Consider the following 17,698-nt stretch of genomic DNA (forward strand, 5'->3'; position numbering starts at 1 on the left):
CAGCATTTCAATTATTATAATACTACAAGTGAAAATATATGCAAGTAGTGATCATTTCTGTTGTTTGTGCTGTACTATACGGTCTGTTTCTTTATTGTGTTAAGTGAGAAGTAAAGCTGTGCTATGAAAGTTAGCTTGTGCTACCTTTAGATCCATAACAATGCAAGCTAAGTAGCCTAACAGTTAGCTACATAGCTAGCAGTGAGTGAGCGTTCAGACACCGGCACACACACTCAAACGGACTCGTGTGCCTGACTCTACCAACATGCTTTCATGGTACTGTTTAGATATGCAAGTATAAGCCATGATAGCTTATTTTATTAACACGCTAATTTGATGTGAAAATCAATGGAGGCTGAGTTAACTTTGTAGGAAAACCTACCGTCCATGACTGCCCCTGAGCTGTGTTTTATTTGTAAACTTCATATTTTTCATTTCCTAAAACATTTATGTTCCTCATATTAACAGTATGGATCATTGAGATAGAGTGGTGTGGTGTTTTCCCACTTCCTCTGAGGGTACAGCATGGAGGGGGGGCATGAAGAAAGACCTGCACCAGCTTCATCCACGCGTTGTTGTTATCACTGACTCAGTGTCATTTCATTTGACCAAATGTCTTTACATATACATTTAATATATGTTATTATTATCCACCTTTTTGTTTTATGTCCTTTTATTTAAAATATTCTTTGAGACTTCATCTTCTGGTTCAAATTTCAATAAATGTAATTTGTATAATCACTCTTTTGTCTTTATTCTACATGAAAATGTTAGAGATTCCATTCAAATCTGTTGATTATTCATTTCTTCCTCAGGAATAGTAAGTCGAGTTTTTAATGCTAAATGTATATCATTTTCTCACAGGATATAGAATGAGACGACACAGTTTGTATCCATTGTGTATGAATTATTCAGGTCTTCAGACCAACATAGTAAGATGGGGTATGCAGCCTAGGTCTGGTCTGTCTAATAAAGCAAATCTGCCACTTTTATATTGTAGAATTTGTGGCCGAGTGGACTCCGGAGTTTGCTGCAGGAGTTGCACTGTATGATCTGTGGTGTAGTGGGCTGTCACTCAAAAACTGAGTAGCCAATGGGGACACACCCCTGAAAGTCCCGCCCACCTGGGACGTTTGTGTCAAAATCGAAAACAAAAAACGAGGGAGCGCAAACGAGAAGAGCTGCAGCGAGAGCAAAAGTCTGATCATTGAGAAAGAAGAAACAAGAACTGCAAACAAAAACCTATGTTAAAACAAAGAAAAAAGACTTATAGTTTACATGATTACACAAATGCTTTGTTTGCAATTTATAGTTTTATTTTTTTAATTTATTTTATTTTGCTTGCTTTATCTTTATGATACAAAACTAATCCCATAGTGGCGCATTTCCATTCCAGTTTAGGACCTGGGGTAGCAACGCAGTGTAGGCGGGGCGATCGGCTTTGTTGTTCCGTCGAGCTCCCGCTGGATTTGATCATCCCCAATGAGATGTAGGAACGTCGTCACCTCCTCGGTCGACCACGGTGTGCTTTTCTTTGACGTTGCCATTTTTGTAGCTCCTCCGTTTACAAAAATGCTGTGTATAAAAATGCTGCAAACTTGCTGCTAGATATATATGCGACGCTAGGGATGATCTTGCGCGCGATCTTGTGACGATTCTCTCTGACCAATCAGCAGTCGAGAGTGTTGACGTCACTAGTTCAGCCCTGGCCCTGTTATGGCGTGTTTCCACTGCAGCGGGGTAGCCCCGTTTAAGCGTCCCTAAGTGTCCTCGCTCTGGCCTCGGGCTGCCTCGCTGGCCGGCCCAGGCCGTGGCGCATTTCCATTACAGTTTAGGACCTGGGGTAGCAACGCAGTGTAGGCGGGGCGATCGGCTTCACATTTCGAGTTGTTCCGTCGAGCTCCCGCTGGATTTTATCATCCCCAATTAGATGAAGGAACGTCGTCACCTCCTCGGTCGACCACGGTGTGCTTTTCTTAGAAGTAGCCATTTTTGTAGCTCCTCCGTTTACAAAATGCTGTGTATAAAAATGCTGCAAGCTTGCTTCTAGATATATATGCGACGCTAGGGATGAACTTGCGCGCAATCTTGTGACGATTCTCTCTGACCAATCAGCAGTCGAGAGTGTTGACGTCACTAGTTCAGCCCTGGCCCTGGTCTGAGGGAACCACGATTTTATGAGGCCGGAAAAAGAGGGAAAAAGTACCCGCTGGCCGGTACTAGGCTATATGGAAACGCCACCAAAAACCGGCCTGGCCGCTTGAGGACGGTTAAGGACGCTTAAACGGGGCTACCCGCTGCAGTGGAAACGCGCCAATAGAACCACGATTTTATGGGGCCGGAAAAAAGAGGGAAAAAGTACCCGCTAGCCGGTGCTATGCTATATGGAAAGGCCACCAAAAACTGGCCTGGCCGCTTGAGGACGATTAAGGACGCTTAAACGGGGCTACCCGCTGCAGTGGAAATGCGCCAAAAGAGACCCTTCTACGTCGCCCTTGTTGCCCCCGAGGCTGCTACTGAAAACGCCGGCTTTATGTCTGTTCCTGGTGGTGTTCTTCCAGGATAATCCAACGTGCATAAAATAACTCTGCAGAGCTGAAAGAACAAGTTATGGCTACTATTATTTTTATAGTGATACATTTTCAGTTTTACACATTCATTGATGAGTCTCAGGTGTGTTTTATGAGGTCTTATGGTTTCATTGTTCCCTTGAAAGCACAGGATGCAGTGATTGTTGAATGGCCTCTGTCCATGGCTGAGCAGATGTTCATTGTAAAGGAATTTAACACAAATATGTTTGCATGTGTAGACTGTATATTAAACTAACAACATACTGTATGACTGACCCAAAACCTGTTGTGTGCAGGTTAGAATATTTGTCACAAGAAGATGTTTAGTCCTTGTTCGAAAATGTTTGCCGTCCGGTTCCTCAGAGAACACTGAACAAGCAGCTGCCATTGAAGACATGCTGGTATAAGGGTGTTTTTTATTTGGAATGGCATCCTGTTAAACAGCCTTGACAAACTCTCCACTGTGAAAGAGCCCAGAGCCTAATTTCAAGGAGTGGATACGAAACACAGTGAAATAGATAAATACCTGTAAATAGTGACTGAAAAAAGTACTTTTTACAATTTGTTTAACCATGCTAGCTCTATAGGCTGTTGGGCACAGTTATGCATTAAGCAAAATGCTAACGTCAGCATGCTAATTTGCTTCCAGTTACATCACTTGTTTGTTGGTTATTCAATAAAAACAATGTATCACGAAAGGTGTTCGAATTAATCCTGATGGCTACATGGTTTTCTTTTAATAACATTTCATGGTTTGTTGAGATAATTCACTATCGACAAAAGCGTATGACCGACCAACTGTCTAGCACAGTGGTTCTCAAATGGGGGTATACGTTGGAGTACTGCAGGGGGTACGTGAGATTTATTTTATGTTAATGAAAAAAAACATAATTAATGCATTTATACAAACTACTAATAGTAGATTAACTACTTTATTCAAAGGTTTACAGTAATTCTGGATAATGAAATGGGAAAAATATACGGGGTGCTCTCTTTTCCTCTCCCTCTCCTGACAGCCCGTCAGTCTCGTGCAGCTCGCTGAACCTGTAATAAGTGACCCGACAGTAAAGAATACATATATTTCTAACTAGTTTAGCTAGTTCCAGAGTAGATAAACTGTGTGTTAGGTCTAACTCTTAGTGTATTTTTGCTCGGCTCAACGGTCCGTCACAGCGGCGGAGCTGTGATCATGCAGAGCTGCGTGTTCTCCGTCAGCAGCAGCTGATCTGCTCTCTGATCTCTCTCTCGCGTCAGGTTATACTTCACTCGCGTCTATATCCAAATCTATCAGCTCTAGCTAGTTCTAGTTAATTATATGACTGCCTGCTTATCAAAGGACACCTAAACAATAAGCGTTGCTTGGCAACGGCGTGTGGCCGCAAAGTATAGCGCAGCATTATGCATAATGTTTATATGAGGGGTCAAAATCCCATGCTCATAAAATGCTCATATATTTTTTGCCTCCCTGTCATCGAGAATAACAAAGATCCTCAGTGAAGCACAAGCCCATGTTTCTCACTAAATTGTAAGTACAACTTATTAAAAAGATCAGTTCAATGCAACCAATGTCGTCTTAGTGTTATTGCATGCTGTTAAAATTGGTTTGCCATGAAATTAGTGATGGATTGTAAACATTTGAAATGTAGCATTTAAGTGTCTCTCAGTTACAAGGTTGTTGTTTTAATAAATCAGACACTGATGGCGCAGCGCTGTACCTCTTTATATAGGCATTTTTTCCTTAACAAATAGTTTTTGCGCTGATCAGGGGGTACTTGGCTGAATTTTTTTTTCAAAGGGGGTACATGAGTGAAAAAAGTTTGAGAACCACTGACCGTCCTTGCCATCCCTTGAGCTGCTAAGCTAATGTGGCTAAAACCTGGCAGAGCAAGAGAGACAGAAGTGTGTGTGTGTGTGTGTGTGTGTGTGTGTGTGTGTGTGTGTGTGTGTGTGTGTGTGTGTGTGTGTGTGTGTGTGTGTGTGTGTGTGTGTGTGTGTGTGTGTGTGTGTGTGTGTGTGTGTGTGTGACCTTCGCTCGGTCCTCACATTTTTTATTAGGCGGTCATTTCCCCCTTTCTAAATGGCAAATTTATATTCATAGTGCCGCTACTAAAATAAATAAGTCCTTTAAAGGTTAATGAAATAGCTCTGGTGCTCTCCTGCTACCATTACCACCTGCCTACCGCTGGCTGCCATGGCAACGAACCCACCGTTGATTTATGCTGCAGATAATTAGGAGCAAGGATGACAGAGCCCACAGGTGTGAACACAAACACACAAATGTGTCATTGTACATGCACTCTCTCACACAGCACCATAACATCTCATTATCAAGTGGTTTTGCTTCCTAGATTTAATATCCCCTACTATTTGGCGAGTCCAATCATTGTCCTTGATTCTCATTCAGACTGGCAACTCGGCTGGCATTCAGTCCAGATATACTTCCTCACTTGAACACACACAGACACACACACGTCTGACGCTTGCCAGGTATGAAGCCCTGCCGCTGTGAGTCTGCAGAAACAGTTACCGTCCCTTTGTTGTGGAGAAAGGCGGAGCCAGTTCGCAGGGGGTCTTCTTCCTCTTCATCTGCAGCTCGCTTGTCTTGATAGGAGGCTCCCTTCACCTCGGGGTCCCATTGAGTGTGAAACTAATCCAGCCAAATGGGTTTCATCAAGTGAAATGTGGAGGTAATGATACCGCTGGCACTCATGGGCCCCTAAATGTCTCCTTCACTTTTTTCTTTCCCTCTCTTTTCCTCCTCCCATGTTCGGCGAGGTTTCAGGTTCCCGCTGAACATGGGCGGTGTCTGTCTTTGACAAGTGCTTCATACTACAACACCCTTGTGCTTATAGTGTGCACATGAGAGCGTGCACGTAAAACACATGAATGGGTTTGGGGAGTAGTAGAACTGAGAGGCATCATCCCTCCATCTGACAACTCTTACTTCCCAGAGGCCTTAGTGCGGGGTCACTTAATACTCTAAAACTCCACACAGCAATTGCACACACACACACACACATATACCATGTATACATCACTTCAGGGGACATTACATTGACTTACATGCATTTCCTGGAGACTTATCCTAACCTTAACCATAACCAACACATGCCTAACCCTTAACCTTACCCTAACCCTAACCCTAAACCTAACCAAGTCTTCACCCTAAAATTAATGATTCCCCTCATGGGGACCTCTATTTTGTCCCCATAAGGGAGGCGAGTCCCCACACGTGACTGTGCAGACAGATTTAGGTCCCCACAAGTATAGTAATGCTAGGCCACACACACACACACACACACTCACACACACACACACACACACTCACACACACACACACTCACACACACTCACTAACACAAACTCGCAGGTGACATCTCCAGATGGATGATGGGGGCCACTGCAAGGCCGAGGGCTCCTCTTTCATCAGACCAGTTTATCTTAAAAGTCCACACTCCCCTAGTCCACAGTGTCACACTCACACACACACACACACACACCACACACACACATACCATGTATACATCACTTCAGGGGACCTTACATTGACTTACATGCATTTCCTGGAGACTTATCCTAACCCTAAACCTAACCAAGCCTTCACCCTAAAATTAATGATTCCCCTCATGGGGACCTCCATTTTGTCCCCATAAGGGAGGCGAGTCCCCACACTGTGTAAACAGATTTAGGTCCCCACAAGTATAGTAATGCTAGGCCACACACATACACACACACACACACACACACACACTCCCCTGGCACCTCTCCCACCACTTTACCACCCACTCCACACTGCTAAGACGTGCAAAACCCAAAGTCTGCAGCCCCAACTGTAAAAATGATGGATGGTGACGTGAAATGCGACCTTTACTTTTGCATGTTCCTGTCACTCTCTCTCCCATACCCCCTTGCAGCACTCCTGCATTGGATTTCACTTGGTGGAAACGTTCCAGAGAAAAACTAATAAGGTGGACTGGAGGAAAGTGAATAACTGCTATGACTACTCTCTAGCCAACTTGTATTGTACATGTGTGTAGGGTAGAGAAACCGGAGGGAGGATTCTGCCCCTAGGAAGGAGGGTGTATAGTCATCCTCTTCCCTAGTGGTTACCAACTTTATTTGTCGCATGCACCCCAAGAGCCCAAGTACCCTTTAGAGCAGGGACACTTTGCCTGCCATTGTTGCAAATGAGAGGCGGCCAGGAGCCAAAAAACAGTCGCAGCAACTGGTCCGGTGGACACAGGGCATTTCTAGGATTTGAAGACAATCAGGGCTTAGAAGTGTGCCAGGGGTTCCTCCCCTGGCACATGTTTTTCAAATAAACAACCTTCATGAGCACACCTTTTTAAAAGGTACAAAATTCAAAATTCCCATTGTAAATCCATTTACTTTTATTGTGAATCAGAAAATAATCAGAAACCTGCCAGGCACCTCTAAGCATGTTGAACTGCTTTATGGACACCATTAGTCATAAACAGATGTAAAACAGGATTTTATATAAATGATAAAATATCAGTGAACATTTTTACACTATACTTTTTTGGTTAAGGCAGTTCGGATAATTTTGCCAACAATGTATTATTTAATTTTGGCTTATATCTTAAAGGTAGGGTAGGTAAGAATGGAGAAACCCGCTTGAGTGCACTAGAATGTGAAAGTACGCAGCCGAAAAAAATCTGCCCCCTCCTCCAACACACACGAACGCGCACATGACCAATGAGGGCACGAGATAAGTTTGTGCACAGATGGAAGGCTGACAGGCAGGTAGGCCATCCAGTTATTTTAGCCGGGCCAGCTAAAATGATTGGTCGTGCTTTTTACAGCGCCACGGCTTCCACAGATGACATTTTTTTATATATTTATTGTCAAAGCATTTAATGTATTCATTGGTATCGGGATGTTAAGACACAAACAGCTCGCTGCACCCTCACTGCGAGGGGGACTCAAGTTCCCATCAGCAAAAACACGTGGGTTTGCTATCCTGGCTCCAAAATGGAGGAATGAGCTCCCCATTGAAATCAGGACAGCAGAAAGCTTACACATCTTCCGGGGGAGACTGAAAACTCATCTCTTTCGACTCCACTTCGAGCGATAGAACTATTAACAAAGCACTTATATACTAATAAAGGACTGGCTTATCTAAAGCCAGTTGAGTAGCACTTGAAATGTTTTAGCTCTATGAAACCTGATGATTCTCTTTTCTTCAAGTTTGTATTTTGTTGGTCGAACGCACTTATTGTAAGTCGCTTTGGATAAAAGCGTCAGCTAAATGCAATGTAATGTAATGTAATGTTAAGAGCATTCCATGGAATATAACAAAAAGTGTTTCTGAAGTGAATTACCTACCCCACCTCTAATAAGCAATGTATCTTTTTCAGGGATACTGTATTAAACAGTTTATACATTTATAGCAAGCTTATCTAAGACATGTATCCAGCCTTTAAGATACGTTAATTAATATTTCCTTTATTACTTTTAGCTATCTGTTTTGAACTGTTATCCATTACTTTAGGATAACTATTTAAACAATGTATCCTTTAACTACCTCTTTAACCTGTTTACTTGACTCACATTTAGCTGTTTCATGTTCTGTTCTTGCTTTCTTACTAGTGTTCACACACTTGCACAAGATGTGTGTTGAGATGTTATTCATGACTCTGTTTTATAAAATCATAATTTCAGCTTTTATAAATTAGTTCAGCTACTCCCCAATCTTTCCAGCCTGTCCTCCTACAAAAAACGACCAAATAGGTCGATTGGTCAGCAGCTTATTACGACCCATAGTCACGTTTTAAAGTGTAGCACCTCTAGTGGTTGTGTAAGAAACAACATGCTCCCGTTGATTGCAAACGCTCCGGATGGTCGTTTATTAAAAAATAACCCTCTCTGGAAAATCCTAAATTGTGGAATAGTTTGGTCATTAAAATGCTTTTTGATTAGATTTCTAGCGAGGAGTGTATATTGTACTTTTAGAATCTACGTCCAGTGGATGTGTACGATCTATAGTTTGATAGATATTATGAAGATGATTTGAGGTCTCGCCAGGAGAACGGCCCAATCCCAAACCACGCCCTACACCCTACCCCTACAGTCCCACTGTCAATCGGATCCCCTGAATTGGGCCGTTGGAGGAGGAGAGGTCTCCAGGGGCCGCCAGCACCAGGATCAGCAGGTTTGGCTGACCGGAGAGCATCGAGGGAGGAGACAGTCGCCTCACCTTTTCTTTTCCTCCAGGATAAGCACAGACCTATAAATGACTTTCAGCAGAGGGGTTGACACTGGACACAATTGCTGGCTAGGATTAGGATTAGCCAAGGTGACAGGCCTGTTTTGTTCCCTTTTCCTTTCTATACAAACATACACACCTCATAGATTCACCATATCTCATTTACACACATTGCTGCTTTGCTGCTTGCCAAGACTGATTCAGCTTCCACTCCAGACAGAAGAGGAGGTGAACCTAATGGCCACTTGCCAACTTCCTGTGGCAACTAAGGAGTCCTTGTTATAGAAAGGAGTTCAGGTTACACATATTTTCCTGTAGCATGTCAGCTATGTGAAAAGAGATTAGCATGAATACACGAACATGTTAACATTGACGTGCTAACACGCGAATGACAATGTTAAAATGTCTAGTAAATGTAATGTTCAATGTTAACTGCCTTAATTTAGCAAGTAAGCATTGTAATATGCTTGCTAATTAGCATTCAACATAAGGTTTAGCTAAAACTGATTTGAAGTAATTTACGATTACATTTTAACCTGATAATGGCACCAAATGGAAAGTTAAGGGATCACCGGGGTAATTATTTCTGATAGCAGCAATATTCACCTACTAAAGATCAATACTAGACAAGATCTATTTTATTTTCCTATTTCATTAAAAGAAAAAGGACAATCAATGACATGTTTACTTGGCAGAATAATCCCGTCCCTGGTCTATTTTAACTACTAAACTTAGTCGAACAGCAGTCCTCACAGCAGCCCTCGGCCTCGTCTACAGAGAGCTCTCTGCAGGGATTGACGTGGATGCTACAATTTACAAAGATGATTTATATAACAGGCTAGCTTGTGTCAGCTTCACTATCAAGTTCGGACAGTCCTATTTGCATGGCTGAAGACATTCAAATTCAACATCGCCTCTGCTGTCCTGCAACACCCAAACAATTTCACCTTCAATTACCCAACATCAGATGAGATGAGGGAGTGTGTGGTCCTCTGATTAGACCAGGGAGAGAGGGATGGAGGGAGACACATTGAGAGAGAGATGAATGGGTCCACTGGTGTCCCGACTGAGAATAAATGAATGAATGGGACAGTAATGAAAAGAGGAGGAGCCGGAGGGGAACAGGACATTCAGCGAGGCTGGTCTATAGCTGTTAAAATAATTGGAAGAGAGGACATAATGAACACAGCTGAGTCTCAGGCTTGGGGCTGCGATTGCAATTGTCTCTTTTGGGTTCATCTGGGAACAGGTGGGTTTTGAAAAACTTGTTTTAAAGTTTGACCCCCGCTGTGTTAGAACTTGCACATCGAGACCAATGAATCTGAGAAACAATTTAAACGGAATCTGAACATGATATTTCAGCATCTTTTCCATGTAAAGTGTACATGTTTTCCAGGAAGTGGTGTCTGCAAAATCAGTTGCCAAAGCCAGGGAAAAACATTTAAGATTGTATGTGGACAATACAACAGCAGCTTGGTTCTGTCCAACTGCTATCAACAAATTCCCCTACCAGTGTCTAAGTTCAATAATGTACACGCTATATCTCGATTGTTTAAAGGTTGTGGTTTAGCGGGGGTCATTATGTGACGGTGTTTTTCTTGGCTGGGATCAGGGACTTCCTATAGCCTTTGGAAAGAGCAGGCTAGCTATTTCTGTTTCCGGTCTTCATGCTAAGCTAAGCTAACGGAGTGCACCGTACACACGTGTGAGTGGTATCAATCTTCCCAGCTAACTCTCAGCTAGAAAGCTCAAAAGCCTATATTCCAAAATGTCAACATATTAATGAAATTGCTAAAGTAACCAGACTACCCTTTTAAACAGCAAGACTTTTCAAACATGAACCCTCTCACACTGCCAACCTGACACTCTCCACGGTCTCGAAAATCAGTCATCATGGCCAAGTCTGGTTAATAATCATGTTTAAAACTCAAAACCAAGTACTACTTAGGATTGCTAATGTTTCCTCAAAGTGCAGACCATAGACCGCATATATAAGGTGCAGATTGAAATGTGAACTCAAATGTGCCGTGTAAAAGCTTCACAGAAGACTCACTTTTCCATATGATGGCACATAAAGAGAGACTCAGCATAGGAAGACAGAGAAGGATTTAAAGAATAGCGAGGGGTTTGTTCGGCTAAACATTTGCTTTGGCAGGCTCGGAGTAGAGGGGCGGTGTTGTACTAGTCCCCTGACATGCATCCAGAGGAGCCCCTCTGTCTTGACCATAAATCTGAATGGAGTGGGAGTTATCATACTTCACCCCCCTCCCTCCCCGACTAAACCCCGCATTCCTCCCAGACACTGCTTCGTACAAACAAAGTGGCCTGTTCCCACCGCTCGACATTGGGAAAGGCGATGGTTTGTCATGGAAAAATCCGGAGGCATCTCAAGAGTCCTTTAGAAGTTTTTTTCTCCCCCACAAGGCTCAGTTAAGGCTCAACACGTAGCATAGTGGCTGCATTTTCTCTCTTGATGGCAAACTATGTTGGACGTGTAGTTCTTGCATATATAGTTCCTGTCAGATTGATAGTATAGCTAACTGTCCGAAAGAACTGTGAGGACAGTGTGAACTGTATACACTCAAGCTTATTACAAGCTAATTCATACAGAGAATTCACACCCTGCACAAAAGCCCAGAGATGCATTTCCACACACACACACACACACACACACATACACACACACGCGCGCACACACACACACACACACACACACACACACACACACACACACACACACACAATGAGTGTGCAATGGGAGGCAAGTCAGTATAGAAAACCCTGGTAACACATTCCATAGGAGTCTGCCTCCTTTCTCAAAGGGAGTCTTTTGTGCGTATTGAAAGGCAGAAGGGTTACAGGGTTTCTCCCTTTAGGGTGCTGAGAATAATACTCGCTCTCAAGACAATGACCTCATCCTGACACTCTCTCAGTCTCTCTGTGTGGATGCATTTGTATGTATGTATGTGTGTGTGTGTGTGTGTGTGTGTGTGTGTGTGTGTGTGTGTGTGTGTGTGTGTGTGTGTGTGTGTGTGTGTGTGTGTGTGTGTGTGTGTCAGATGCACTGAAAATGAGTATTTTTATGGCAGAAATGAAACTATAAATATATATATATATACATGGACGGGGATAGCTGAGAGAGAAAGTCAAAGAGGCAGAAAGAGAAACAGGAAGTGTTTGGTTCAAGGATGGATTACGATGGGAAGGGAGGGGGGGATGTATAGATCCTCAGGGGGGAAGTATTTCTCTGCCCTGTCTGATCGGCGTCCACCCCCCTCATTGTCTGTCCAGGGTGAAATTATCTGTAAATGACATTGGTTAGAGCAGGAGGTAATGTAAAGCGCACACACACACAAACCAGGCCCAGGGAGCGGTGGGCTTCAACAGGAAATTCCTTTACAGCCTTTCTGCTGACTAAGGCCTCTGGGTGGGAACAGAGTAAGAATGTAATGTATATGGTGTGTGTGTTTTTTGGGGTCCGGTTAGGGCAGCATATGCATAAGCCATTACCATAGGGGTGTCAGGGTGCTGGATTTCAGGGAAAAGAGCAGTAACATCACAGGTACATTTTCATTGCAGTGACATAAACACAGCTAAAAAAATCTTAGTCTTTACAGAGAATGTTATGACTTTTCCATGCCTAATCTCTTTTTAATATCTCTATTAGCATACTTGCAGCAGGTCATGGTCCAAGGTTCTTTCTATTCATTCTTAAATTGTGTACATTTCAAAGGGAGATTGGGGCTCTGTGCAAATGTTCCTCTGCTCAGATGCTGTGTTTCTCTTGGCATTGGCAACCCCTTATGTTTCATCATCCAGCCCCCCTAAGACCACACCCACCACTATATTGTGTGTACCAAGAGAAAGAGACACACAGTAGCCATCTTTACAAGCAGCAGCATCCATGTTGCAGAGCCGGCTGTGCACAGGTGTCCCTGCACAGTGACCTACATTAGCCCAGCTGATGCCACCACATAGATCATATCAACATTTCAATGGCTGCCTGCTGATGCTCCTGGGGCATCCAGAGAGGGCAAGTTTGAAGAGCTTCTGTGTGAAAATGAAAGAAAAATAGAGAAATAAAATTGTAAATGCGATCGATGATCAACTACGGTATGTTAGAACATGTGGCAGATCCATGTCTGTGAGATGGATGCTGAAAGAAAAGGAGTGGTAGGTTGAGACAGGGGCGGCCGAAATGGAGCAGCAGCGCCATCAGGTGACTGTTCATTATACTGCAGGCATTTTAAAAACTTCATCTATACTGTATAATTCAAAAAATCAAATTTGTTGGAACCTCAACGACCTTAAAGAGACATTCATTACAAACACATGCGGTGTAGCCAAACAATGTTCAAACCCACAAAATAAACACATTTTAAAAAGGACCCCTATATATCCAGAGATAGTAGTTGTGAATTGTGAAAAAAACAATGTCCAAAATATCTATAAATATGACCAATAAATGCTATAATCTTTTTTTTTAATTTAAATATTTGATTCTATGAAAAGGAATTAACGCTGATGTAGAAATCTGTTAAAACACCAGCAGCATAAAATTAAGGGTTTAAGGATTTCTTTATTTAAAAAAATACTTAAGGCTATAAAGTGAGGGGGCTGTATGTAAAGATGTACAATATTATTTCGCAAGGAAAGCATTACATTGCAAAGTCAACTGAACACCCTAACCATTCAAATCAATGTGCATGAAAGGATTACTCAAATATGTAAATAATAAGCTATGCTCATACTGTAAATGCGGAGGAAAAGGTTTAAGAGTCAGTCAAACCTGAAAAGTACACCCACACGGTTTCTTCAGGCTGTGGGTTCATACATTTCGAGAATTGACAACTAAAATGATCATAGATTCAATTGCTATTTATAAAACTGAGTGGTAAATTCCCCACCCACAGACACATAAATAATTCAGTATGGGGGCACAGATAGCTTTAAAACTCCTCTGTAACGCCAGGAGCAAATACTTAAGAAAGTCAAGCATTTCATATTAAAAGTTTGGCTTTTTTATAGCTTTTAAGAAATCTTTTGAGTGGTTTCCTTTTATTATGAAATTCTACTTCAATAGACCTTTCTGCCCGTAGTTCAACCACTCGGCTGGTGTCATGAGCAAATGGTGTTGGTATGAGTGGTGACTTCCTGTGTGCAGCCTGCACTGTAATTGAAGATCCCCAACGCTCCGCTAATTATAATGTTCTGTAGCCTCGTCTGGTTTTAACACACTCGTCAGTTTTTTCCTTCTTTAGTAGCAAAACTGCACACTGGATTATTTCCTAATGCATGACACTAAGCCCATTAGCCATGAATCCTTTAATGACAACGATCATTAGAGAAAATATAGTGACTAAAAATAAGAAAGAACTTGACAGCTTTGAAAACAGATGTGTGTAGAACCACTTTGATTTGTTTCAAGAGTGAATCTGAAGGAAATACACAGAAGAGACATGCAACACATTGCCAGAACACAAAGACCTGAAGAACAGCCAATGTCTTTACCAAAAAGAAAATAAATACAACTCAATGGTAACTATCTGCACAATGTTTTGCATGTTATTGCACAGACATGCAATCCAAAGCACATTATACAATAGTTAAGCATTTATTTTTTTAGTATAAATATTAAATCTCTAGGATTATTCTTCTCGATTACATTACAGATGATGGGAAAGGAACTCCGGAAAGCATGGAGCGTGCTCACGTCTCGCGTTGGCACACTTCCTGCTGAGCCACTTAGCTCCAGAGAAACACTTAAATTCAATGATTTGTCATATGATCCTTTACGAGTAAATAACAACAGATGCTACCCTCAATTTCAAGCCAGAACATCCGGTTTCATAACATTACTTTGAAGTCTCTTCTTTAAGTCAAATATCTCTTTAACAAGTCATTAATGATTCCCTCTACCCAAATAAGACACAACTCATAAAGTGACAGAATTACAGGCTGCAACAAGCTTATCAATTCACAAGATATGACCGACAGGAAATAACTCATGATGACACATTAGCTGGTTGGGTTTCAGGTGACTGACTTGTAACAAAGAAACATATTTGGATAACGTATCACACTAATGTGTGGGTTTTACAAGGCCATATATTTAGAGTTGGGAGTTCTTCCAGAGAATTAAAAGTGCTTTCCATTTTGAATATGCACTTGCATAATAAAGATGAGAAAGAAAGAAAGGGACACGGGGTGAATCGATCATCATTATTCATCTTAGCAAGCTTTATCGTTTATGGCGATTTTACAGCCGTTTAGAGGCATTGCTCAACTTGCAATGCACTCGCGACATACTGGATTTATTTATGGCATAAAGAGAAAAAATGGGATAGCTCCTTCGCCTGCTGCGGTGATTCCTTTCTGACCTGTCACCGTGTGTCATTAGGGTTTCAAACAGGTAGTGACTAGTGTTTCTAAGACAGAAGTTAATCAAAGAAATGAGCCAAGACCTGAGTCATTACCCACGCTAGCTATCTGCACTAACAGGACAGCTGACAGAGCGTTGTAATTCTTATTGCCTTGGTCTTCCCCGTTGCTCTTTTTAACGGGTTTACCTAATAGTCCAAACCCGCCGGAAAATCCCCTACTGACAATCATGACATGGTGACAGTGTGGACAAAGAGTTAAAACACGTTAGCATGGTTCATCTGCCGAGAACTAGCTTTAATGGCGGGACAGAGTTCGTGTTGCTGTGGCTTTCATTCCCAGTTCTCCCAGTCTTCATCCACCTAGTAGAAAAAAGAAAGGAAACCGGTTAGTAAAACATTCCCATTGTGTTTATAATTTCATTTAAAGAGGCCTTATTATGCTTTTTGGGGTTTCCCCTTTCCTATTATGCTTTATATAGGTTTTTGTGCAGTAAATTGTCTGCAAAGGCTAAAATCTCAGAGTTCCCTCCAGAGGGGGTTTTTCTCCCACCAACCCCCTTCCTGCCTGAAACGCCTCCATTGGAATCCCTTGTTTACTTCCGTAACATAACTATTTAACACTAACGCTTTTATTGTCTAGCGCTCACTCACAATGTGCATGATAGGCTAAGGGGAAGGACATTTCCTACAGATCTCCCCAATCATGACAAAGCTAGCCAGCTAACAAATCAGAGCGGAATGGGCTCTGGTTTCAGACAGAGGGTGAAAAGAGGTGCTACAGCACAGGCAGTCTGAGATAAATATGACCTTTTTGAACATTAAAAAGAAGTAAACATGTCACAGTAGAGACACAACATACACATATTAACCTGAAAATGAGCATAATATGTCCTCTTTAACATTATGGTGGATGTCATAACACTGACCTCTCCAGAAGCTTCTATTTTAGAGAGCGCCATTTGCACTTCTTCTTCAGTCATGTCCAGGTCGAAGTCTTTCTCCCAGTCCTCACTCACGTCCGTGCTGGACCCTGGAGACAAAATATTTCAGTGACCTTCTAATCCAATTTAGTGGAAAACTTATAACCACATCACTAAACCTAATCCCTTTTTGGTGTCTACTCCCAAACTGGAACAGTATGAATCTCTCTGCCAACAGAAAAACATCCTCACGTCATCATACCTTTCTTGCCGTTGTTAGAGGGCGTAGATTTCCCGCTGTCAGAGTTGAGCTCGAAGACTCTCAGGTCCTGTGGCCCTTCTTCCTTTGCTGCTTCTGGTTTAGGGGGGGGGGCAGGAGCCGGGACTGACGTCTCATCAACACGGACCTCTGGATGAGTAACAGCCTCCACTGGAGCCTCAGGAGGTAAGTCACTCTTTCCGGGCCTCTGCTCTTCTTGTGTCTTGTCCGCAGCGTCTTCTAAGCTAGCTTCTGTCAGTTTTTCAGACAGCTCCGCGGCAACGGGCTCTGGCCGCACCTCCACCTGGGTCGGCAGGCTGACGCTGTCGCTGCTGACCGAGAGGGTGGTGTCGCGCTCCTCGCTGGGAGACATAACGGGGCTCAGCAGAAATGATCCTGTGGGAGGTGTGGAGGTGGCGGGCAGATGGGTGAAGCTGTGGTCCAGAGGTGGGGTGAAGTCGAGATGAGATGATGATGTGGCGCCGAGGAAGTCGTCTGATGGGAGCAACAGAGAGGTAGTGTAAGTGAGAGGTTTTAAAGCTAATCTGTTAAGTAACAATTAGGGCTGTCAAGTTAACGCGTTAATGCAAAAAAAAATTAACGCCACTTATTATTTTAACGCGATTAACGCATGTGTATTTTTTGTCGGCCGCCCCGTAGTTTCAGAGCGCATCAAGTTTAAAATACCATCTACAAGCTGATGCTGACAGCCCCGCTCCTGCCGCCCGCTTGAGGCAGACCACACTTCCACGCTCACCGGCAGGCACCGACTGGCTGTTGGGAGGACCGGGAGGGTGTGTGTATGTGTGGCCCGAGTGAGCGAGAGAGAGACCTTCCGTGCATTGTTGTTGTTAGCATCTGGTGCTAGCTTGCTGCGCTAATGGATATGGAGCTGTTTAAATGAAAACAGAGGAGCGATATTTCGCCACAACTGCGCCGAGCACTTGACTTTATGCAGGAAGCCAGACAGTGGGACATTGTACGGAAAGTCAGCACACTCAGTGCGCAACATGATTGCAGCGTCCAGGCAGCTCCCGTTCGAGCATATGCCTTGAGTTGCACATAGCTCCAACGATCCAACACACACACACACACACACACACACACACACACACACACACACACACACACACACACACACACACACACACACACACACACACACACCACACACACACACACACACACACACACACACACCACACACACACACACACACCACACACACACACACACACACACACACACACACACACACACACACACACACACACACACACACACACACACACACACACACACACACACACACCACACACACACAGTATTGTATGAGAGGT

At 43.0% G+C, this 17,698-nt stretch overlaps 1 protein-coding gene across 1 annotated transcript in view; it reads right to left on the reverse strand.

The window, feature by feature from the left end:
- Nucleotides 1-14,106: 14,106 nt before the first annotated feature.
- Nucleotides 14,107-17,698, reverse strand: part of bsdc1 (BSD domain containing 1) — a 7,574-nt gene continuing 3,982 nt past the window's right edge. Inside the window, 3 exon segments of the mRNA XM_034222328.1 lie at nt 14,107-15,539; nt 16,106-16,209; nt 16,362-16,853. Coding sequence (XP_034078219.1) covers nt 15,510-15,539; nt 16,106-16,209; nt 16,362-16,853 — 626 coding nt within the window. The 3' untranslated portion in view covers nt 14,107-15,509.

The sequence above is a fragment of the Gymnodraco acuticeps genome, unplaced genomic scaffold (assembly GCF_902827175.1).
Source record: "Gymnodraco acuticeps unplaced genomic scaffold, fGymAcu1.1, whole genome shotgun sequence".
NCBI classification, from domain to species: Eukaryota; Metazoa; Chordata; class Actinopteri; order Perciformes; family Bathydraconidae; genus Gymnodraco; species Gymnodraco acuticeps.